Source organism: Notolabrus celidotus, chromosome 19 (genome assembly GCF_009762535.1).
Source record: "Notolabrus celidotus isolate fNotCel1 chromosome 19, fNotCel1.pri, whole genome shotgun sequence".
Classification (NCBI taxonomy): domain Eukaryota; kingdom Metazoa; phylum Chordata; class Actinopteri; order Labriformes; family Labridae; genus Notolabrus; species Notolabrus celidotus.
In genome coordinates, this window is record NC_048290.1 from 16,207,692 (window position 1) to 16,233,930 (window position 26,239).

Consider the following 26,239-nt stretch of genomic DNA (forward strand, 5'->3'; position numbering starts at 1 on the left):
GTCAGCTATTTTTGTCAAAGAGATTGTTTTCATTTTTGAAAAAAGAAAAATCATTACCAGGACAAAAACTAGATTGGCTAAAGAGTGAGAGCAAGTGTTGACATTCAGAAATACTAGTGGTCTAATCCCACATTCCTACTTTGTTCTGTCGTAAATCTAAACATTCATAAAACAACATTTCATTTGCTTTTTAAAGTAAAGCTAACTAAGAATAAATTAACAGGCCTGGCATAAGCACTGCATCTTTGATGCAACTAACATTCTTAAATACTCATAAATATTCATCAAAAACAATTACATCTAATTAAATAACATTAAATTATTATTGAGTACAAAACTAGTGTGTTCTAAAACACCTCATAAATAAATACAGCATTGAACAAAAAGAAAAGGGAACAAACAATGTAAACTTTGGCAAAGCTAATCATCATCAAGGGTAAAAGGGTTCAGAGGGAGATTTGGCAACAAAATTTGTTCGCTTAAATTAATTCACAAATTAAAAGAAAACATAAATCACATTAAATAAAAAAATCACATATTGCAAAAACCTAGTAGGAACATAGTAGTAATAGTAGACACACGTATTGGCAAATCATTTTAAGTACTTAAAAACAAACAAGCAATGAAAACCTCTTTGGGACAGTTTTTTGGTTTCGTACCCATTTCTCTTTTTTTGGTTTGGCAGGTTTAGCCTGTGTTACATCCAGACAGAACTGCAAGTGGGAATGGAAAATGGCCGCCACCCCCCTGAGCCGTAACCACGCCCCTCCGTTGGGCGTGGTCAGTAGGATGGGAGGGTCAGGTGGGCGGAAGATTTCTTTGGACTAGAAGCTTTACATACAGAAAAGAGAGAGAACTCAGGATAAAGCTATTTGACCGATATTTAGCAGTTTCTCTCAGCAGGTGTAACATTTTTGGTTTTGTTTCATTTATTGTTGTTGTATAAATGGAGCAGCAGCGTGGTTCCTCCCCCCCCCAAAGAACAAGGACAGTTAGCATCACTGTCACTGTGAGGCTTCTCCTCCAGCATGGCAGTAGAAAACTGATGTTATGAAAGATATTCCCCAAATGTTGCTATTCAATTTAAGCTAGCCAAACATCTAGCCAATCCAATCATTTATTTGCCTGGTACCAATAATTAAGATTTAGAAATGCAATTCATGCTTTTCCTTTCTCAAATTTATTCTGCAGTTCATCTTTTTGGACACATCTCGACAAGAAAATTGAGGAAGCCTATCTTCTGTTCGCTCGGCTACAACCATGAAATACTGCCGGTGAGTTCAACTCAGAGTCTGTGGGTTCGACAACACTGAAACTGGCGTTAAAGTAAAACTGATTGAAGGAGGTATGAACAAAAGAAAAGGTGTCAGTGTGCTACTGTTTGTACAGCAAAAAATCTTTGGTATGCACTGTACGTTTCACATAGCTTTTCTTTGTCACTATCTCCGCAGTAGTCCGTGTGCCAGACGACAGCCAGACGAACAATAATGAGTGGCTTGTTTAAATCCCAAAACTGGGTGGAAGCAAAAATGGAAGATGGAAGCATGTGACATCTCTCTGCTTCCAGCTTTTATATAACATGAAGAAATAAACCATCCCTGCGCTGTCGTCTGGCAGCTCTTGATGCTACTGCTGGAGATTGTTGGAGGTAGAGTTTGTCCTGTGGAGCAGGGCATGACTTATGGCGGGAAAGACACGACAAATGAAAAAAAAAAAACATAGCTACAGCAGCAATCTTAGAGGCGTCTCACACTTTTCGGTCATCCTGTGTCTAACAAGTTTGATGGCTGCCATGCCGGAGGAACGCCAAAAATCAAATACAAGATACCATCCATGTGCCGTGGCAAAATAAGGGAGACATCAGACAGCTTCACGTCAAATACAAGCTGTCCTGGTAGAAGTATTAATGAGCATCAGGGTTACCTTTAATGATCGTTAGAGGAAATGCTGAAAAGTCAAAATTTGATTAGCCTGCATGCTTAACTTTCGAATATCAGGTGTCGAGAAACGGTTTGTGAAAACAGAGGTTTTGCCATTCGGGGGGAGGAGAACTGCTGCTGGAGTTAACGGTGAATCTTTGGTTTGTTAGCTGATGAGGTTTCTGTTGTTCTTTTAACCATTTTTACTTTGAAAAACTGCATAGGCACACGTTAAAGACACTCTTCAACCGTGAGAGACACATTAATGTTCTGCCTTATTTGGGGGGGTTGGAGGGAAGAAAGTGGGCGACGGCATCCTCCGTTGGTTCCTTCCCTCCTTCCCCCTGTGGTTTTACCCTTTTCAGTCCCAAACTTGCTTCCCCTTAAAGATGGCCTGACGTGACATCAGGCAGAACAAAGCTACTTCTTCGCCACTCCCGTGATGACATCCTTCTTTCTATTCTCCCTCCATCTCCTCGTTGATGACGTCATCCTCTATCCTCGACATCGTCACCACTCTTTTTTTGATTTTTTTTTTCTTTTTGGTAATAATTCTCTTCCATCTTCAGTTAGTTTTTTCTGTTTGTTGGAACAGTTAGGTGCAGAAAAAGGTTTTCTTTGGTTTCGATTTGTCAATAAATAGAAAAAGTCTCAAGTGTCCATTTTTTATTTTAAATCGTTCTTAAAGCCTTTGGCTTGCCTCTAACCAGGCCGGGACGCAGCCTGGGGTTTCTAAGGAGCAGGGGCTGCTGACTGACGCCTTTCCTTTGGTTTTGTTTCTTTTTTGGTTCAATAGCTTGAGTGAGAGATGATTGATGAGGTGATTGCGGATGGTGAAGCCTATTAAGACAGAGACGGAGGTGGTGGTGGTTGAGGTTTTCTTAGTATTTACATCAGGCTGTACAGTGTGAGTGTATGAAACTGAAACCTATGTGTAGAGGGGGAATTTGGTAAAGAAGGATGCTTGATGAACTTTAAGACCAGCAGAGTCCATCTGTCTGTCTTCAGGGGTTCCTATCAAGCATCAAACTCTCCTACGCTGCAAAGAAATTAAATCAAGTGTTGGATTTCTCTTCGTCTGAATATACAGTCTGACTTTAATGATTTGTTTGCAGCGCTCATCCCTGTCTTATTGTCTTCCAGCCCGCTGACCCTCAGGAAGAGACGGACCTGCCAGGCATCGTCTTTAGATTGTCCTCTTTAACTATTACAAAGGCCCTGATTCGCCCGGACAGACCGTCCTCCGAGGGTTCAGACGGTCGACTGGTTCGGCTGTTGTGTCTTCCACTCGGCATGATAGGTAAGATTCTTTGGTTTGTGGGTTTTTGGGGATATCTTGGCAGCTGGAGGCTTCCAAAAAGCATCTTCGCTCTATAGATGGATTTACACCTGAAGAAATGACGCTACAGTCTAAATTATGAGCACTAACTCTGAATATGGATGCTGCAGGATTTGGTAAGTCCTCAAAGAGGGTAGAGAATCAAGTTTGGATGCTTACACCACTTTTTGGTTTGGATTAAAGTTTCACAACAAAATGCTTCCAAAAAAAAGATTGTCCAGAGAGTAAAAGCCATCTCACCCCTTTGTATAATTCATTGGACCTGGTCCCTCTGTGATGGGGTGAAAGTGGCGTTTTGAAGAGGTGTGAGCTGTTGTCTTTTTAGTTTAGTGTTTACAACTTTTTAATCAAGAAAAAGTCCAAGATAAGGGTTCCTGTGTTTGCATAAGCCCAATTAATGTTTTGTTTTTGCGTGATGTTGCAAAAGTTGTCTTCCAATCTTAAAATACACACAGTTTGTTAGTTCATCTTCAGACCACTAGTTTTCAAAGCAACATTAGTGTCTAATAACTGAAAGCAAAGATTGTGCTAATGCTAGGATGCTAAATGGAAGCGGCTGCCTTGATGTATGAGTCACCATGAAAAATAAATCATGAGTGGATTGAAGCCAGGGTAAACTTGGAGCTTAGCTTTGGTTTTGCTGAAAACATTTTGTTCAGGGCGAACATTTGGGGAAATATTCAGGAAATGACTCTTAGCGCTGAGTGTGTGTTTGTGTGTCTCTGTGAAGCAGCTGTCTACAACAAAGTGAGTGTGTGTGTGTGTGTGTGTGTGTTCATTCATTCATACTTCAGTGTGTGTAAAAACAGACGCTGAATGGATCTCAGCCACTGCTTAGAAAAAATGGTATCCTGAGTTTTTCTAAGATGTGAAGTCCACTCAGCTTGGCAGGGAGCCCCGGTTCTATTGCAAAGAAAATGTGCTTCAAGATTGTGCTCACATGTGTCATATATATACTCATATATATAATACACTCGTACACCGCTCAGTTCGCAGGGAAAGCTTGTGGCTCTACATGTTGGCTCAAATCATGAGGGAAGCTGCATGTGCCTTGGCGAATGTGTGTGTGTCTGTGTGTGTTTGTGCTTGCATATTTTCCCAAGTTTAAGATTCCTCTCTGTGTTTATGAGAGTCTGATCTTTACGTTGGACGGAAATGTTGGTCATTGTAATCATGACTCAACAAACTGGACTGTTTACTTTAAATTCCAGTGGAAATGGAAGAATTTGGAAACCAAATCTTTGATTTTGTCTTTGGGGGAACTCAACTTTTGTCCTTCCAAAAGTTTCGTGAACCTTAGGGTTGAAATCAGAGACTGCACGGCCACATCTACGAATAAAGCTGTTCTCAGAGTGGAACAAATAAATACATCTTTGCATTTTTGTTATATTCAGGCCTGTCAAACTAGTGTTTCCAAGGTCAGCAAGAACTTTGGTGCTCAAACATTGCATGGTTTCTTTTAACCTGGAAACAAGGCCTCGTGCTTTTTGGTTTGGTTGCAGATTTACTGTCTTTTTGTTTAAGATTCAAATCAGCTGCGTAAATTTGACCGTGTAGCAAACTATGACCTCTGAATGCATCTTTGGAGAGTGATGGTTACGATACCATCAAGGGAGATTTCTTCATTTGATCCCAGAGCTTCTAACACATCCTGCAGTCTTAAAGCGTTCAGTGGATTCTTGTTTGGTTGTTTGGTAAGTTGGTTGGTTCCTAGCTTATATTGCATAATAGAAAACACACTTTGTCTTCTAGTCTTTGGTATTTGGGCTAGTGTGTCTGCAGTGAGAGTTTTGGTCGACTCCGGTGAGGTTTCTGTGTTTAGAGATGAGTTTACCCTTCAGCTTCTTTATGGATGTGTGATGGATTTGCAAAAAGGCGGTTAGGCTACAAACAAGTCGTCGCAGTGAGCAGCCCCTCTCTCAGTTTGTCACCCTCGATAAAAACAAACGGACAAACAAAGAAAAAATGTAAAAAGTTTTGGTTTCCTCGTCGCTTCGACCGGACAAAACCTCGACCCGCTCCCTCGCCCCCTCCACCCCTCCCTGGATCCCAACCCACGCGCCCTCCCCTCCCTGTCACTCCCCCTCCCCCTTCCTCGCCCGTCTTTTATCACGCTTTGGTACAAGTGCTGGACGCTGAAGAGTGGCCACCGGGGCTGCCTCCGTCGTCTGTCCATTTGTCGAGGCTCCGGCGGCGGGCGTTCATGAAGAAGTTGCTGACGGTGGTGAGTTCAAGGCCGAGCTGCTGCGAGATGGTGAGCTGCATCTCCTTGGACGGTCGCTTGTTCTCCTTGAAGATGGCCAGCAGGGTGCGCCGCTGCAGGTCGGTGAAGACCAGCCGCGACTTCTTTGGCGTGCTGTTGCGCTCCTTCCCCGTGTCCTGCTCCTTCCGTTTGCATGCTGAGAGAAGAGAGAGAGAGGGAGGGAGGGAGGGAGGTAGTAGAGGAGACAGAAAAGAAATGTGTTAGTGTTTTCACTTTTTCAACAACACTTACATATCGGAGGAGGATTTTGTGTCTTGAGTGAAACAAACATTTGTTTGCATGCTGAGTTTTTCAGCCTTTCATTGCCAAACTTTATCAAAGAAAAGAAGTTAGAGAAGTGGTTCCCAAACTTTTCAGCCCGTAACCCCCAAATTAAAGGTGCCACGGACTTGTGGCCCTCACTGTCCCTAAAAGTGGTTAAATGTTGCTTCAAAATTAGTTTACCTGCATGCACATGTGGCTGTGTTTCCTGTGCTGCTGTGAATTAACCTGCTGCTACCGATCCTTTTGTAAATCAACTGCTAGCTAACCCTAACCCTAACTTTAGGAGTCAAAGAAAGGCAGAAAAAACTAATGAAATGTACTTATTTGAAGGTTTTATTTTAAATGTAACTACTAAGACATTTCCCTCCACCCCGCAATGGTGTCTTGCGACCCACGAGGGGGCCCCGACCCACACTTTGGGAACCCCTGAGTTAGAGGACTTAATCATAAGAGATGTAAATGTTCTATGGAGGATGGTAAACTTTGAAGATGACAGACAAAAGCAGATGACAAAATGCAGGATGCTGTGATCATTAATATGTGGTCATTTGAATCCATCAGACTCCTGGGTTTTGCACCTTGCTCTAAAACCTTTGTGGCATGTCTCTCCTAATTTCCTTCTCTCATTTCCAGCCTTCTTAACCTGAAAATCTCCCATTAGGACAAAAATACCTTAGAGAAAGAGTCAAGAATGGAGTCAATCCATCTCTAAAGGTTGACAGCTCCCTCCTCAGACATGACGTCTATTTTAAAAGTCCCATGATTGATATTTTTATTGGAATCAGAAGCAACAACAGCAACAAATACAGTAATAACGAACCCTCTGATGTGTGAAGTTGGTCAATAAGAAGGAGGAGAGAGTGTGGTAGCGTTTGTTTTGATACCTCTCTGAATTAAGCATGCAGAGTCAGCGCCCAGCACGAATCAGGTTAACGACCCAGCCGGTCACTAAACTATTATGTAAGGAGTGAGTATCCCCCCTAAACACACACACACACACACACACACACACACTCCTTCTTCCTCTCCTCTCAGCTGGTTGTTTATCTCCTGCTCTGTCTCTTTGTCTCATGATAGATGGTCGCGTCCCTTTTGAGCCTTTACAGCCGTGTGTCTTGTTTCTGGGCTGAGCGACTCAAACACAAATGTCCCCATCGAGTGTTACAGTTAAAAAAATAAAAAAAAAGAGGTGATCCCTCTTCTTTTCTACTCTCTGTGATTAAATGAAACGTTGTAAAGAATTAATGTTAATCCTCTGAGATGTGAGGTGGCAGACTGTGTGGTTGTAATGCAGGCGGTCGCTGACAGGTGGCAGTATTGATCTGTAAATATAAAAATACACACTGCTGGATTTTGTGTCTGGGTGTGTGTAGGTGTGTGTGTGAGTGTGTTACAGAGACAGAGAGCACAAGATAAGTGTCTGTTTTGAATCACCACACATTCAATTACAATAAATGTTAAATGAATGACTCAAAAAAATGAATTACGGCACTAGAAACGAATGGAAACAAAATGAAAAAATGCCAAATAATCCTCCAGTATCTTTTATTTATAACTTGATGTTATTTTACTTCCTGGATTATGATTGTAGAAGAAGCATACAGATGTTATTGTGCATAGATGTGACCTGCTTTGCAGAGGAACACCAACAGGAGTCTATATCTGTGTCAGGGTTGTGTTCTGTCAATTCAAAGTCTAAACTTTTTGCTCTTGGACGTTGAACCTCTCTGTTTACAGCTCTGATATAACTGTTAAGACATTTTCAACAACACTGCCATGCTCATTCAAATCTATATTCCCTTACATGACGTATCAGGCTTTCTGGAGGAGGCATATGAAAAGAGAGAGCTTAAATACACAGAGCTGGGTTCGTAGCATGACCAACTGTCTCATTACAGAGAGAATAGAGAAGAGTTTCAGAAAGACAGTAAAAGAGATGGCAAAGAAAGCAGCAAAAACAAGACAGGGGATCCAGATCTGACCAAAACAAAAATAAGAGAGAGACATTCAGCTCATTTTTCTCTCTCTTCTCTTCCTCATCCCTTATGAATATGGGGGAGGTAGAGCAGCTCAAACAGGCTTCTCACTGTGGCTCTGCCTGCCCATTCCTCTTTATAGCATCTCTCTCCTCTCTTCCCTTACTCAAGTACGAGAGTAGGGGGAAGGTGAAGCCAACAGCCTGAGCTCAAAGATGCTTCTCCCCCTGGCTCTACCTTCTCTGTCCTCTTTCTACCAATTAGCTACAGACTCATCTTTTGCTTTCTCTCTTCTTAGCAGGACATAAATGTTCTCCATCTTTAAGAACCAGACGTGGATTTAAAAATGATTGTTGGGGAGACAGCTTCGGTCTGAGTCCAATGATGTCTATTTTTTCCTTTAAGCCTCTTTGTAAGAGGAGAAAAAGTCAGACTGCTCTGATGTGAAAGGATCAAACGTGTCAAAAAGGTCAACTAATAAGTGTTTGAAATGTTATTTCCAACAGTGAACACAGGTATCAAATGTACACCTTCCCTCCTGTCTCCGCCTGTGTGCTTTCTGCTTACTGTAGCTCAGTGAAAAGCAGCTCGGCAGCAGTTCAGACCAGACAGAGGTTTAAAAAAAAAGAGAAAAAGTGCAGACATTTACGTGTAAAAAGGGAGCAATCAAAAGCACCCACCCACACACAGCTACACACAAACACACACAGTCTTTCTGTCAGTGGAGAAAAGAGCACGCTTGAGTGATTCAATCAGGCTTTTTTTCCTCTGGTCCAGGTTACAGTGAGGATCAAATACGCAATTATATTATTCAAAAGGGGTTTACCGGTTTGAGGAGGGGAGAGAGCAAGGCAGGGGGGAGGGGCGGCTTTTCTTTAAAGGTAAGAGGAGAATCAATAGGATCAATAAAGCAGGGTTCCTCTGTCTTTCATCAGCTCTCTCGCTCTCACTCTCTCACTCTCTCACAGACATTAGGGTGTTGCTAAACGCGTCTCTAACTGCAAACGAGATCAGCAGAATACACATCGAGCATCCTCTGTTTTTTTCTGCATGTGAGTCAGCTGACATGTTGCTTTGTCACCGCGAGTCCTGTTCCTATCTTTTTAGATTTAGGATCAGGAATGATTACAAAACCAAAAGCATCTTCATTAAACCTTCATCAAGATTTTCTTTACTCAAGTAATCTTTACCGTCCAATCATAAGGTCTATTCTTTTAGCATTATTTTTCAGTCTTGCTTTAGAGGGCTTTGGATGCCTGAACAAGAGCTAAAGAGGAGGACTACATCAACCATAATGCAGCCAATCTTCAATCATCTGACAGTGATTCAGCTTTAAGTCAACCAAAAGACATCTGAATGTAAGCAAAGATAAGACTCTGGTTGAAGATGCCGCCTCTTTTACTCCATTGGCACTCCTCTGAATATCTGCAAGGTACATTAGAAGCCTCCAGAAATTAAGCGGCATCCATAATGAGCCATGGGACAAATGAGTCTGTGCTTTAGATTTCTGCGAGTATCTTTCCATACTTTGACTTTGAGATGATCCAGTGCTGAGGAAAGGTCCCACTGAAGATCATGAGGGATATCAAGATCCAAAAAATAAGTGTTTAAACCAATCAAATTATCAAGGAATGCAAAAAGTTCATGTTGGAGTGAGGGCAATGTTGCACAACCTGACCTTATGGAGGTCTCTAAAAAACACTTGCAGTACAACCACGGAAAAAATGTGCGTTCTAAAGCCATAGACTGCATAACACCTGGACGTAGTCCTAGTTATGTCACTCATTGGTTAATAAAGTGTTGTTTTGAAGCTGATCAATGGCGGTCACCATATTAAAATCTTGACTCAACCTAACTTTCAGTGTACCTAACACGAGGCAAAGAGGTGGATTTGAGGTGACCCTTTAGCCTCCTCGCTAACAGCTACTGTGTGTCATAAGTAAGCCACGCCCCTAATTATGCAACTATCATAACCCTAATAACTTCAAAACTTATGACAATGTGTGTAAGCAGAGAAATGAGCTATTCAGACCAAAGTCATTTTTTGAACCAGGTTGTAAACATGTTTATTTCTGCTGTCAAGATCGTCTTCTCTGAATGGGTGTGTATGTGGTTTCCGGTGTTTCTGCAGTCAGCCCCTTGTGGACACTCAAGGAATTGCAGTTGTTAACACTTCTGCACTGGCTTCATATTTTAAGACTGGAGGTTGCCGCTTGTTTAGAACACAAACAGAAAGTAAACTACCCTCATTTTTATCAAGCTGCGTTCAACACATGCACTCCAGACATAATGCTGTCCATGGTTCTAAAACAACAAGGAAGTGATAGTCTCGTATCTCGGCCAACAATAGAAACATTAGCCGAACCAAAGGGGGAAAAACTGAATACATATGTTAGCCAAGTAAGAAATAAAGCCATCATCTTAATGTTACAGAGCTCAGACTCCTCCTGAAGGGAGCTCAGCAGACGAAACCAGTGTTTGCATGTTATAAAGGAAAGTTGATTCATCTCTCTCTGAATGGCCCGCTGAATATAAGTCATACTTATCTTTGAATGGTTTATCAGACACAGCTTTAAGAGCAAACCGCATTTGTGCTCAGTCACAATAACAAAACACAACCAGCTGTAGACACTAACAGCTGACCCGGAGGTCAAGTCTTCATATATGGCTGCTGAGAGTCATTACTCCACCTTAAAGCCTTTTCTCTATGAACCTGAATGGAGCTGAGTCGAGTGCCGAGCCTCGAGAGCTGCTAACACTCACAGAAAACACATCAATGTATTAAACAGGTTTTAAGAGTCAAGGACTGCTTTACGTTGATAGAAACATCAAGGTGATGTTTCATTGAAGTGGCCATTTCAAGTGAATACAGAGAAATGGAGAGGACGGACAGGAAGGAGAGGTGAGGGGAAAGACGTGGAATCATGAAGGAAAGAGTGAGAGTAATGAGGAGACTGAAAAGAGGAAGAAAGGAGGATAGGATAGAGGAAGAAAGGAAGGTAACCATAGGAGAGGACTGGGATGAAGATGTGAGGAAGTATAGAAAGATGGAGGGAAGATTGGGAATGGAGGGGATGGAAATTGACGTATGCACATCCACATTTGAGCATTTATTTAAAATCACAGAGTCTCAGTGCTTGGCGTGTCTGCTACATACATTTAAGTTTTATTTAAATGCATAAGAACTGCTTCAGAAAAAAGCAAAGTGTCCTAAAGTTACATAATTTCTATCACAACGCATTTTGTAAACTCATAATTAATTGTAAAGATGATCATTTTTGGACCTCCCTCATTTGCTTCCTTCTGTTGCACCTTGCGTTGCATTTTATTCATGCAGTTTATTAAATGTAAAAGTTTAAAGAGAGGAAGTGGGAGAGCCAGCAGGATCTGGTTTCATTTTACAGACAGAGAGAGAGAGAGAAAGAGAGAGAGAGAGAGAGAGAGGGAGGGAGAGGAGAAAGAAGAGCTCAGCAGAGTCATTAGAGACTGTTTTCATCCTCACCACAGAGATAGATCACAGCCTGGCAGCTTCACTGTGACAGCCTCAGTCTCCATCGTGTCATGCTTGTGTCCTGTTGCTGATGGACACTGTTTTCCACAATGCCACAATGCAATGTGTACCAAAATAAAAGCACTCCATTAGAGGCTGTGAAACCCTAATAAAAGCATTAAATGTACCACGTGAGCTGAAGGCGGAAGGTATTCTAATTTAGAAACACATTTTAGACACATGGCAGGGTTTGATAGACGGGACGCTTGGAGCCTGCTGAGGGAGGGCGGCTAGTGCTAGTGATCACCCCGAGGACAGCTACTGCAGGGGGGCAGAGATTCACTTTAACTGTCCTGAACCACTGCTACACTTCTATGAAATGATCTTGCTAATACAGGCCTAACAATTAATAAGAAACGGGTGATATTAGCAGCGAAAAAGCTTATTGCAACACGCTGGAAACCCCTGCACGTACTTTCCTTTCGAGTATGGGTCTTAACGTACTTAGATATTGTGTACCTTGAACTCTCAACAGCCAGGGTTCACAGGGCGAAATATGCAACTGGAGAGATTTGGCAACTGATTTTTGCAAAACTCAAAAGCCTTCTACGCTGATTATGTCGATATATTATGGCCTGGAATGGGGGGTGGGTTTTGGGTTTAATATATTTATTATTGTCATTTATTAATATTGGTTTGTTATTATTATGATGTCTTGTTTTGTCTTTTCTCCCCTTCCTTATTCATACATGGTTACTTTTTCGCACTAGCATGCTGTTGCTGCTTGCGCTGATCAATATATTGCTTGTAACAACCTGCATACAAATATCAATAAAGTAAAAATTTGATTAATAAAAAACTGACCTGAACCATTAACAGGCAGCAAAGGTGAAAATAAGTAATGTTAGCTTTTAAGATAAAGATGGATGCCAACGTTGCATGAAGTTTCAGCTGTTTACCTGCCATGCAAGCACCAAAGTTTAGTTCCCCTGCAGCACAAGTCAAGGGTTCAGAAGCCCCTTTTACACGTGTGCCATTAGCCGTACCATCCCAGTTTATAAAGAACATTTTGAGATGGTTCATTAAGGAGTGAAGAAGCAACGTTTGGTTGTGATTTTTTATAACAGAAGAGGGACTCAGTGTTTGCCTTTGTTCACATCTTCACCATCTTTGCACTGCACCATGCATGAGACTGTAATCCGATGCTGACAGACGCACAGTCAGCTGTTGCAAAGAGTGAACACACTGCTTCCAACAAGACACCGAAAACTCAAGAAAAACAGGAACATGTTCATCATGTAGAGTTGTCTGCATCATGCAAACTCTCGCGAATCTGCTCTGTGTGGGGAACACACTGTGCAGCCCAGCTTCTGCATTAAAACAATGTCTACAACAGTTTGTCTATCACCATTCTCTTGATCTACCAAATCACAAATTAGACTTAGCATCATGACAATCCGTCCCCCAATCGATTGAAAAAATATTTTTACCTGGTAAATTTTGTTTCGGCGTGCTGGACCCATCCATGCCAATCCCTGCTGCCAGCCCTGTGCATAAATATAAAGTTAAATGCTAATATATACTAATATTTGAAACTCATGCAGTTCACTAGCTAGAAGAGCACAAAAGTCCTCTTCATAGAAATAATGCTGTTCTACAAAACATATTTCATGCATTAATAAGACATTCCTACAGTTAACTGATTTACAAGTAAGGAGTACACAAACTAATGTTTGCAAAAAAACAACAACATGTAATGCTAATAGATGCAAACAGGTATGAAATTCTTGCACATATGAAAGCAGGGATGACCATAACACAGTAATGATCACAGTGAATGATGTACTGATAGCATTAAGGCTTTTTTCGACTGGAGGAACTTTACCCATAAACTATGTGCATTTCGACTGGTGGAACCAGGGTCTAAATTAAGTTCAGGGGTAGATAATCTCCCCCTAAAAAGCATCTGCTAGGGGGGTAGTACTTCTCAAAGGTCCCGGGACTTTTGGGGGGCAGGGCCTGGAATGTTGAATGTGTCTGATTGGTAATTACCTGCAGTGTTCTTATTCCGCCCGCCGTCCACAATAACATCACACACATCTGTGATTCACTTGATTTCTCTTTCTTTCATTTGTTTTTATTTGATCGATCTTTTTTGTACGTGTATGTAGTTCTCAAAAGAAGAAGCTGTGATTCACTTGATTTAGCAGCTTGTAACAGTAGTCTTCTCTCAACCCACTGTCAATGCGTCTCTCCCGGTGTTACGGTTTTAAAAGTGACCCTGTAAACTGGAGACCTTCAGCTGAACGTGTCAGTGTTTGTGGAGTTTACACTGCTGTTGAAACACAGAGGGAGTTCTCGGGAATGCAAACTAGTTTAGTTTTTATTAAGATTTCAAAATATCCTCATCAGATATGTAATGATCGTCTAAAGACGTTTATGAGGGATGCATCTGGCTGAAAGTCTCCAGTTAACAGGGTCGCTGTTTAAACCAAAACACTGGCAGATCTCTGCCACGGCTTTTTGAGTTAAAAAGGATTTTAAAGCCGTGTTGAAACGTCTTTGCTACTCGCACTTATCTCCTCTCATGTGTTGATTCAGTGAATCCATCTGTGATGAGATATAGCACGATCTAAAACAGTGCCAGTTGAGTCTCTTCATGCTAACAGGCTAACTATTGTGTTGCTCATAATGATACCTGCCTGTCTGTCTGCTTGTATGGTGCCATCTGTGATGAAGTGCATTCGTCTTTGTTTTACTGCCCTCTACTGGTCTGGTGGTGTAGTGCATTTACTTTTTTTTCCTCCATACGTCACTGGCCTGATTTGCACAATCTACCTGGGACTTCAGCCTGCGGTCGAAACGCAGACAACAATGGGGGCACAGGAACCTTTTCGTTCCGCTTAAATTAGTTCTGGGGGCTAAAAGACCCTGGAACTCTTGGTCGAAATGCACCTCTAGCATATGAAGTATAGTCCTTTTCTCTGCTGCACCGGTGAAGCAAACATGTCCCTTACACGAGTAAAGTTAGCATAAAAAATAAGATACTGATGTTAGGAAATGTCAGCTGTTTGTCACTTTGTCAGGTGTGTTTATGGAAATAGAGTAATGCAAAGGTATTCCTGTCTGCTCCCACCAAGTCACGCATTAAACCTTAAAATACATGATAAACTGATCCTCGCTTCATTGATCCCTGAGACTGATAAAAGATGGCTGCACATTTATAGCCACCATGCATCCTGTGAGAGAGTGAGAGTGTTTCCTTTATTGAATATTTTCCACGTTTAGCCTTTTCAGAGGCTCAGACCTCAGCCAGGCCAGACGCAGAGCGAGGTAAAAAAGGTAGACTAAGATGAAATGGTAGATATTGAGAGGTACAGACACAACACAACACACAGAGAGAGATTAAAAGAAGGGAGGGAGCCGAGAGTTTGGGGATCAATAAAGCTGAATATAGAGCCGTTTATTTCTGTCAGGAGTCTACAGAGCGAGACAGACAGGCTTCATTCTGTGAGGAAAAAAGATTTATAGCACAAAAGGCTGCAATCAGCTGAAGAGCTCTTTCTCTGGTTACTATTCCTCATGTCTCTCTCTGTCTCAATACTTTGCTTTGTGAGATATTTTATTGCCGTCTTGCTTTTTCCTTTGTCTTCCATCACCGTTTCCTCCATCTTTCTCTTCCTCTCAGTCCTCCTTCATCTCTCTCTTGAATCATTCCTCATCCTTTGTTCGTTTTTTGTCTCACCTGCCATCTATCTTTTACATCTTCCTCATTTTTCACTCCTCTCTTCTCATTTTTGTCTCAAACTTTCTTCCTTTATTCTCTTCCTCTCCGACTCTTTCTTCTCCTGTCTCCTTGCCTCTGTCTTGTCTCCTTCCTCTCCTTCATCTTCCTGCCCCTCCTACCTTTCTGTCTCTCACTCTCTCTCCTTTCTTCACGTCTCCCCTCTTCCTTCTCTCTCTGTATCTTTTTTTTATTGCACCATTACCACTTAAGCCTTGGTATCCATTACACAGAGGGCATATAAGTGCAGGGTAAGTAGTAAAGTCGCCCTTCAACATACACTTCACTGCTTGTGTGTGGCGCCACATTTGGAGGCTTCGACACTCCGTCATGAACCGGCAGGGCTGAGACATGTTTTGATTGAATCATAAATTAGACGTGACATTCCTAATGTGCGTGTGATGTCAACGTGATGTCAGAGGTGACTTTTCCCTCCAAAATAGACAACACAGCAATCACAGCCGTCGGCGGCTAATTCTGCTGCAAACTTAAACCCTCAGTGAGTGCTGCTGCAGTACAGACCTGTGTCCTCGCTGCTGCTCAGCAGCTACAAACGTTTCTGCAGAAGTTCAGATTTAGAAAAAGAAATGAAGATCTACCATGAATTATTAAAGTTTTAATTATATGATGAATATATTAATGTGAGTGACTTTCTTCAGAGTTCATAGCCTCTAGCAGTAAGGTTGAAGAGAGTCGACAACCTACGATGAGCAGGAAACTCCACAAAGCATGGAAGACTTCTTCAATATAAAGTCTTTGGTTCGTCCAGTCTTGGCTACTCTACAATCACATGATGGTGTCACAGTAAAAAAGTCCAACACAAGTTCCCTGCAAGCCTCCCTAAAATGAGACATGAAGTTATGTTTTCGTAAAACCAGCCCTTAATTTATAGATGTTGTTAAAATATCCTAAATGTGCTTGCAGTGTTTACTCTACTGGTTATGATTTTTAATAAAACCACAGATTCTGGCCGGCATATGGAGCTATTGTGGTGTCAGAAGTGTTACAGCTTCCATCTGAAATCGTACTAGTATTGTCTGTCAGTGTTGTAGCAAGCATTACCTTTTTGAACAGTCTTTGTGAAGGCAGACATGGCAGAATGCATGAGCTGTTTAAGTAGTTTGTTCTGTCTGACATCTGTCTTCTAACTCTGTATTGACCTAACATCTCACTGGCTGCAAAACAAGTTTACCTACGGGTACAAATAAAGTAACCTGAACCTGAACCTGAACCTGAACCTGTTATGCACTAAAGGCTGATTTATACTTCTGCATCAAATCGACGGCGTAGCCTACGCCAGAGGTCCGTGTAGCTCCCGTATCTACGCAGAGGCCTACGCACGTAGCTGACATGCACCTCCTCCAAAATGTGACTACTCGTAGAATCGCCATGGACCGCAAGCTGTGTGAGTGGTCCACCGGCTGTGATTCCGGGGTCCCCGTTCATCGGCCACACACCGGTCTTGAATTTCATCTCCTCCTCTCTATTCTTCATGTAATCATGTATGTATGATAAACAGCAACATGTATCAGCTGTAGATTAGCAAACACGCTGTGAATCGCTGTGGAAAAGTAAACGGAGATCATAGCGGGGTCGCCTTCTAGCGGTAGAAGGCGACCGACTATCAGAGAGACCTCACTGCCCTCAAGCGTTGCGCAACATGGACACATTGACGCACAAGTGTGTGGTGCTCATGTCCGCATCAGCCCCTGCTGCGTTCATGTCTATGAACAGTTATCTGTGTGCAAGTGCCATTATAAATCCTCTCTCAGCTGTTGTTTCTCAACTCCAGCTTCAGTGTCCTTTTTTTAGTAGCTCGTCAGATGCTAAACAATAAAAATGACATGGGCCAATGAGTGTAAGCAGGCACCCCATGTGCTGAGGCTTTGTTTTGTCTTTGTTGCTGCATACCTTCTCCTGCCTTCTTCTCTCCACTTTCCCTGTCCCTTTCAGCTGTCCTATTTACTAAATGCAAAAATGCACAAAAACAACAACAGTTTTTTGTATTCTCTAGTGGAAAAACTGGACAGTAGTATTCTTCTTTGAGTGTATGTGCAAGACAAACTACTCTTATTTGACTGTGTAGGCGCCGTCTTTATGTCCAGTAATCAGAGCTTCCAGATCAAATAATGCATCCAGGAAGAGGATCTCGTCTTTGGATAAAAGGGCTCCCTCTAAATCAACAAAAAAAAATCCTACATTGATTCACTCACAAAAACACACTGAATACAATATTTTAACGAATAGACCAAGGACCTTAAAGATGACCCCTTGAAAAGGAAAACCCAATCTTCTTAGTAACTAAATGGAAAAATCATGTGATTAAAAGCAAAACTCAAAAAGTGCGCAAGTTAGTTTGTGTAAAAGTTTAAAGTGAATAAGGACAGCAGCTACCTTGACCACAAAAGACAATAAATTACTCTGTATCTCTATATTCAAAAGCCACAGCGCCCTGAATCTATCAGTATACAAAAAATTGATGTTTTTCTTTATGAATGTATGTTGCAACTTTAGCTTTAAGATCTGAGTCTCCTTTGCACCATGTTTGGAGATCCTTCTACGCCGACGATTAGGTGAGTTTTATTGATGCCTCCAAATTTCACTTATTTCCACTGCCACAATATTTAAAGTAATACCTCCATTAAAAAACAAGGTCAGTGAGCCAAAACAAGAAACCTTATCGAACAATGGAACCAAAACAAACCACAACATGCACATAAAATCTGCACATGAATTAAAAACAAACACTCAACACGTCAAACACACTTAATTAAAGGTATCTTAACTCGCAAATACACAAGGAAAAGGATGTATACAGCACCACACAGCACTGTAGCACTCTACTATAAGTGTGTGTGTGTATGTGTGTTTCCCTGAGTGTCTGTGTGTGTGTGTTTCCCTGTGTGTGTGTGTGTGTGTATGTGTTTCCCTGTGTGTGTGTGTGTGTGTGTGTGTGTGTGCGCGTGTGTGTGTGTGTGTGTGTGTGTGTGTGTGTGTGTGTGTGTGTGTGTTTGGCCATGCTTAATGCACCGTGGTGCTTTCCGTCTTCTGTTTTGAGATGATAACCGGAAATGGAACAACAGACTGAAGACTCTCTCTGTCTCTGCTCCTCGCTCATACACGACTCAGCTGAGAGCATGAAAGAATCTGTGACAATATTTATCCTTTAACGATTCATCAGCTGAGACAAACAGAAGGACTCATGCTTAATTTTATGCTAATTATTCCCATTCCTCTAAGTCAGTCTTTTTCTCATCTTAATCTTGACTTAAAGAAGGACAACATGCCTTTGCTTCTTCCTGCTGAAAAAGCAAAGCCAAAAAAACAATGCACTGACATATTTAGACAATGAGACAATAAGGCTTTTCTTTCTCAAGCCAGAAGCCAGAAAAAGGGTACATTGAGGTCTGTATTGGCTTTGAATCAACTAAATTGATGTTAAAAGCAACACAAATAAAGCATAAAAGAACTTCCAGAAGGATTTTCAAACTAAAAGCCTGATCTGTTTTTCTTTAGACAGTCTCTTTGTGTCCACACAATGCTTGTATTTTGAATTTGTGGATAAAGCTTTATTCAAGCCTACTGGAACCTTTCACTACAGAAAAAGTTGTCATAAAAGACGCTGTGTGCAGGTAAGCTATGTTAGACAGCAGGTTACAGGAAATATATCTTCTTGTGCAATCTCCCTCTTACTTTACATCCATCTCTGTCCCTCTCTCTCTCCTCAGCTAATAGCATTCCCTGATATGAACAAAAAAAAACACAATTCATAAAGGTGAATCATTTTACTGTTCAAATAACATCAGGTCCAGTATGATCTCTTCTTCCCATTCCATTCTCTCAATCAATTGATTGCACTGCCTCTAGCTACATGTTTAGGATCAGATCAGTATGCTTGGTGCGTGACCATGCGGCATCCTCTGGTCTTAAATTATGAAGCCCGTGCAGAAGTGCTAAAAACTGCAGTTTATCGAGTGTCCACTAGAGGCTGGCTGCAGAAACACAGGAAACCACTTACACACCCATTCAAAGAGACGATCTTTACAGCAGAAATAAACATGTTTACATCACACTTTACAAGGTAATTTTTTGATAACATTTGATTTTTAAGTAATTAAACCTAAGAGTTTTGCCCAAATAAGGGCGTAGCTGACTTGATTGACAGGCGAGAACACTGTAGCTGTTAGCAAAAAGGCTAAAGGCCCACCTCTTTGCCTCACACTAGCTCAACAGAAGTTAGGTTGAGTTCAGCATTTCCAATATGGCACCTGCCGATGATCGGCTTCAAAACAAGGCTTCAGAAACAGATTGTTGACGTCACGGATACAACGTCCATTAATTAATTAACTGTTTGTACGTCCAAGACTGAACTGGAACATGGATTTAGAAACCCAACTCTGCTGTCCTCACTTAAAACTGATGGACTTTAAAGGGCAGGGAAGTATTGATAGACGAATTACACAGACATAATAGGTTTCAGTGTAGGATGTTTTATCAATGAGACAGTGGATTGAAGATCATTATCCCGTAACAGTGCTAAAACAAAGGGATTAAAAGCTGTCGTTAACTCATTTATAAGGAGGTTCATGATCATCCTGCTTTATCTCCAATAAACACAAATGCATGAATGTTTCTACGACTGACTGTACCGAGGAACAGAAGGAGAAGAGCACGTAATCTCTGAATCAATGTGTGTGTGTGTGTGTGTGTGTGTGTGTGTGTGTGGAGAGAGAGAGATGGTTTATCAGTGTATAATCTGTATGTCCACACGGTCAGCGGTGACATCACCGGACAAAGGTCTCTCTTTCTGTCTCTCTCTCTCAACACACACACACTCATGCACACACTGTAATGTATCGCCAGTTGTTTACCAGGAGAAAATGGCTGACCAATCACAGCCTCTGTTGGCCCAGTGATGTCATGGAGCTGATGGGGAAATGGCCTCAGAGGAGTTTGATGTCATCCACCTCTCTCTCTATCTGTCCTTTCTTCAGTGTTTACCTTCTTTTAACCGAGCTGTAACTTTGCGTAACAACATTTAAATCTTTATACCAAAGAATGATGACCACACTCACATTGGCTGTTGATTAAATGTAAAGCAGTGTGAGTCATAGTGCCCAGGGCGACTGTTTCCTATGTGTGTGCATTGAACAACAAGCTGTGCGTTACAAGCTTGGAGGTACACGTTTCCCCGCTGTATTCAAAAGGGACTGATGTCGTTGAGAAACACACAACAAGGTGTTCAGTACACATTTCCAATTAAAAACCCTTTACTGTGATGCAGATCAAAAAAAGAATAGAGTCAGACACTTAGATTGCGTATTGAAACAGATCTGATGTCCTGCTGGGATGGATTAACCGCCAATTTAAAAGCATATTTTCCTTTTTCAAAAACTGACTGGCAAGACGATTGTCTCACCAAAGTTTGATAATCTGACTTTAAATATAAAATTGATTTCATAAACTTAATCTAACTTTGGGATGTGAGTAATTGAAACGGCCTACTATACTAGTAGCATGTACTGATTTGGCCATAATTCAATATGCAGTATGTGAACAAGAGCAAAATCTGCAGTATGCAAAAAATTCCCAGATTACCCAGAACTCAGTTTTTAGTTGCTGTGAAAATTATTAAACTCTGTATAAACCACTTCTTAACAATATAAATCATAAGTGATGCGAAAGAAGCAGTTTCTCTATCAGCTTGGCCGTTGTTTACTTCTGCTTTCTGAAACCGGAAATCCAGTGACCCCTGACCCAGCATCCTGCAGATCAGATCCAACAGAACAGTCAGACTACAGACTACCTTCAAACTCAGTATGTACTGCAAACTACATTCATAGGTAGTATGTAGCAGGAGGTTTCAAAAACAGCCCATGTCTTGCCTTGTGTGTATTTTCTCTTTTCTATTTTATTTATTGTATTGCACATATAAAAGAACAAAACAAAACACCACGGCTCAATAACATGAGCCAAGATTTAACAGGTAAATTCAATAATAGAGCTAACCACTAACTTTAGTGACATGTAATGTGCAGGAGGGGCCGAAAGACAAAGCATCAATGTAGAACAGAATATCTAAATACAACTAAAGACAAAAAAAGGTTAATGAGAGGGATTAATAATAAAAACAAGTTCGTAACAAGTTAGTTTTACTTCCTGCCATCATGTTTCCCTCCAGTCTGATTGCACCTCATAAGTTCCACCTCAGTCTCGTTGTCACACCTGTTTCTCACTGTTGCTCGTTACCTCATATGTATTTAGCTCCTGTGTTTCCTCCCTTGTGTTGTCAGCTCATCGATAATAACTCTGTGTACGTCTTTCTACTCTGTGTGTGTCTTTTAGTGTTTCCTTTTGTTCATTTTGGATCTTGGACACTTCAGTACGTTCTTGTTTCAGCTTTAGTTCTTTTGTTAATCAAACTATTTGGCACATGGATCCTCCTCCTCCGTTTTACCTCATTGTGACAGTTTTATTCCAAGCCTGTTCTGCTAAATGCAACACACTGCACCTTTAAAGATTAAGGGTAGCTGCATTTGATTTCCATGATGTAGGTCCTTATTTTTATTCTAAATATCCTCATGTTACAGCAGAATATGAAATGAGATTGTGATGATTATATGAGGAGCAAATACTGCCACGTTATCAGCAGACGTAAAAAAAAAAAAAAAAAGCAGCAGACGAAGTGTTTGGATATTTTAATTTTGTAGAAGTACTGATACCAAACAAAAAATGACTCTGGTCAGGAATAGTGTTGTGTTGAAAGTTTTACATTTAACTCTGTAAAAGAGAGAAGTTTTCAACAGTGAGAAGACTGAGGAGGAAGTGCCGTGTGTGTGTCTGCAAGCTGGTGTCGCTGAGCGCTTGTCCTAATGTCTGATCAGTCTCCGCAGTCAAAGTACAGCATGACTACTTCCTAACTATCAACATATTGATACCACATTTTCATAATTAGTTGTGACAATGCCAAAGGATTGTAAAAAAATAAATAAAGCGTGACCCCAAAAATGTAGTTTAAAAAAAGAGGATATGATCCAAGAAAAGTCAGATCAAAGTTTTAAAAAGGCAAAAGTTTGTCTCTAAAGTAAGAAAGTTCAGGCCAAACATTCAGTGACCTTCGACCTACTGGATGTTGACAGTAACGTTAAGTCAGAGAGAAGCTCTGTGTGGAAATGACAAACACACACCCACACAGACACAGACACAAACTGATGGACTAATAGATGATGAGTTAACCAGCCTCTCAGTACCTTTTCTTATCTGTTCTGTTTTTTTGGCAGCCCGAAGCCGCTCAGTCTCACAGCTCCGGCACAAAGCAAACACAGGCGGGCAGATAATATTCTCTGATCAATAGATTGTATTGTAATCTGCGATTGATCAAAAGGAGGTTGGGCAGCTATAAACGGACATCCTGGCAAACCGCTCACCGCCGTGTTTGTCTCTGAACGATCAGCAGCAAGTGATACGAGTTGATCAGATTTCCTGCTGCGAGAGATGAAAAGCAGCTCAGAGATAAACGACTGACGAGACGCAGAGAAGACAGGGTCCACTTACTTTAAGCATGATTGTGTACTTTTTTTTTTAATCCCCTGTTTTTCTTACAAATTCAAAATATATTTTATTATTTTTTGAATGGTATCAACTTCATATTGATTATTTAATGAAACTCTTTTCGCTAAAGCTAATTTATTCCATGTAATTGTCATTTTCCGTCTTTGCTTTTTCTCCAAAATATGCCTCCCTGCTTTGTTCTGCTAAACCTGTCCACTTTAAGGCCATTAAATCTACAATTGGATCCCAGCCATCCAATATGAAACATAATCCAGTTACAGACAGATTCAGCTTGATTGATCCTGTTATGTTGCACAATCAAATCGAAGAGGATCCCCTCAAATCTGTCCGTCAGACACTCATCAAACTGTCTGCTTTTAATGCTTTTAGCAGCAAATCTGCAGCAGAGAAAATACCAGCGTTTGACCCTCAAACTGAGCTTGTTGTTTGAGTGGGCTTAATCAGCACAAACAGTACGAGTGATAGCACAAAAGGTCAACACAAGAAACACAAACTGTGCAGGTGAGATAAAGAAACTTGTGTGATCCCGAGGAGAGGAGAAAAATTTCAGATGTGACTGCAGGTCACAAAGCTTCAGGGACGGAGAAGTACACACTTTCAAAATCACAGGCTTTCATATCAATAAAGTTATAGGTACGGTGGCCAATAAAGCTCAGAGTGCTGCAACATGAATGTGCAAAAGAAAAAAAGAGCACGCAAACAGACAAAACACAAACACAAACCTTTACATCTATATCAATTTCATGACACATCCAAAGCAAAAACAGAAAAAACACTGCACAGAGACATACAACATGAGTGAAACCTGACACAAAAGAGAGGTGGATGATATTGCAAGATTTGGTTGTTGTCAAAAATCAAAAAATACAAGGCCAGAAACACAGAAATGCAATTCCTAATCATGATCTGTCACAAGATGACTCCATCAATTAGCTAAATCTGGAAAATATTCGAATGAGGACCACATGATATCAAAGGTTTAAAAACACTGAAAGGTATCTGATTCAGATCTGATCCACACCTTGCAATTTGTGTGCACACAACATGACAACAGCAGTGGAGAAGCAAAGACTTTAAGCCTGGGCTGCATGGATAAGACAGAAAATATGGTAATGTGCATTCCCTTTATACCATTAGGCTAATCAGATGAAGCCCCGACTAGCTCTTTACTGTTTTCGATTTTCAAGGTGATTGCAATTTTAGCCTTACAGACATGTGAGGAAGGAAAGGGGGGTGACAGAAAAGTGATTGTAGAAGGCCTTTAAGAACAGCACTACTAAATGGAATAACTATGGATTCAGAAAAGACAACAAAACACCAACAAATACTGATTAAACCATGCCAAACAAAAGCATTTGCACTCTCCATCAGGTCTGTCGTTTTACATGTACAGTATTGTAGTTAGCCCTCTAGAAGAACTACATTCTATCAAAGCTTAAAACCTGGCTGTGTTAAATAATTTATCTTGATTGGTCAAAACCCCACAACAATAGTGATTGATCCTCAGCAGCGAAAGTGACACCAGGAACAACCTGATCACTAAAGTCATATCAAATCAATTCACAGAAAGAAGCCATGTACATTCTCCCTCTGCCTGTTGTTAACACTGTGGTTAAAACGTTAGAATGGAATGGAATGGAACACATCAAAGCAGAATAGAATGGAATGGAACACATCAAAGCAGAATAGAATGGAATGGAACACATCAAAGCAGAATAGAATGGAATGGAACACATCAAAGCAGAATAATATGGAATATAATGGAACACATAAAAGCAGAATGGGGTGGAATGGAATGGAACACATAAAAGCAGAATAATATGGAATGGAATGGAACACATAAAAGCAGAATAATATGGAATGGAATGGAATGGAATGGGATGGGATGGGATGGGATGGAATGGAACACATCCAAGCAGAATAATATGGAATGGAATGGAACACTTAAAAGCAGAATGGAATGGGATGGAACGGAATGGGATGGGATGGAATGGAACACATCAAAGCAGAGTAGAATGGAATGGAATGGAACACATCAAAGCAGAATGGAATGCTTCAATGCTGAAGTTCACCTCATCACAAACGTCATATCAAATCAATCCTCATAAAGTAGTCTCAGTCTCATTCCCCCTCTGCCTGTTGACTCTGTGGTGAAAACGAAACAAAAACGAAAGTGTGGTCTCAGGCTGGTCTTCAGAGTGGGGAAATAATGAAAGTTAAGAGAAGCAACTGGACCCCAGCCATCTCTGAGAGGGAAAATTGGAGCAACATCCTGTCCTAAAATCCAGGCAACAGCGGCAGAAGATGATAGAAAATGATAATCTACTAAACAATAGATTATCCCTTACTGTCATCTTCAGCCACTCCCTCTACAAATTAGCTACAACAGCGCTTTACAAACAGAGAAACCACATCCCATAATATGTGCAGAGGGAGTTCCTGACGTTTTACCGTGTCTTTACTAAGTGGGTATTCAGGGCTTTTCTCAAGGCAGTGTGCACGGCTGGCGAAAGGAAGCAGAGAGAGGTTGATGTAACTGCTAACATGCAATGCATCCTGGTACATGTAGTCATTCTGCAGGCATTAATGTGGAGCTCAGTTTTCTGTTGTGGAGTTTGTTGCTTTAATGGGTAGCATTTATCATTAAGACGGAATGGACCTCTCTATAAAATGTGAGAAAATCTCTTTAACTATTGTTCTCTAAGTGTTAAGATATTGAACGTGTGTGTATTGTGTATCTACTGAAGGAGTTAGCGTCCTTTAAAGACCGCACGGATTCCTTTTAATTACTGAGTTATTCATTTGCATATAAAATTGATTCTTACAGCGATTATGTTCTCCTTATTATCTCCACGAGCCGTTCGGATACAGTTTGTTTCTCTCTGTTGTGTAATGTCCTCTCTCTCCTCTCCTCTCCTCTCTCTCTCTGTCTCTCTGTCTACCCTCCCCCCACTTCTCCCCTCCTCCCTTCTCTCTTCCAGGAACTGGTCTGGATCAGGTTCCTGCAGATCAATGGAGATCTGGGTCCGCACCGTTTACGTTATCGTTGCCAGTATTAATGCTCTTTTAATCTGCTCGGGATTACAGCCATCGATCCACATCATCCATCCGCACGCACGGCCGAGCCCAAAACTGCTGCTTCACACACACAAACACACACACACACACACACACATAAACACACACACACACACATAAACACACACACCTTTCAGACAAACACACAGACTGTCAGACAGAGAGAGAAACCAAACTAAGAGAAAACAACAACGTGAGCAGAGACAGCAGCAGGAAGGACAACAAACAGAATGAGCGTCCACTTCCCTGTGTGTGTGTGTGTGTGTGTGTGTGTGTGTGTGTGTGTGTGTGTGTGTGTGTGTGTGTGTGTGTGTGTGTGTGTGTGTGTGTGTGTGTGTGTGTGTGTGACCATCACTGTATTGATCGGTGATAGATACACATCAGCACATTTACATACACAGCTGCCAGCTGAACCAGCAAACAGACTTTTCACAGAGCACGTAAAATAGAGAGAAATTCATATAAGGTTTGGTTGCACCTTGTGAAACTGTGTTGTATTTTTTAACCTTTTAATTAATTAAATATTAAAAAACAAACGTATTTTGATAGATATT

At 41.2% G+C, this 26,239-nt stretch overlaps 1 protein-coding gene and 1 long non-coding RNA gene across 2 annotated transcripts in view; one reads left to right on the forward strand and one right to left on the reverse strand.

Moving 5' to 3' along the window:
• The first annotated feature begins 1,191 nt into the window (after positions 1-1,191).
• LOC117831377 lies at positions 1,192-25,838 on the forward strand. Its single transcript, XR_004634985.1, has 3 exons — positions 1,192-1,274; positions 3,063-3,219; positions 25,589-25,838. It is a non-coding gene; the product is annotated as an uncharacterized LOC117831377 (long non-coding RNA).
• The window catches only part of onecut2 (one cut homeobox 2), a 38,669-nt gene continuing 17,797 nt past the window's right edge, over positions 5,368-26,239 (reverse strand). Inside the window, exon 2 of the mRNA XM_034710042.1 lies at positions 5,368-5,657. Within this exon, the coding sequence (XP_034565933.1) occupies positions 5,368-5,657 (290 nt within the window). The remainder of the gene's footprint in view (positions 5,658-26,239) is intronic.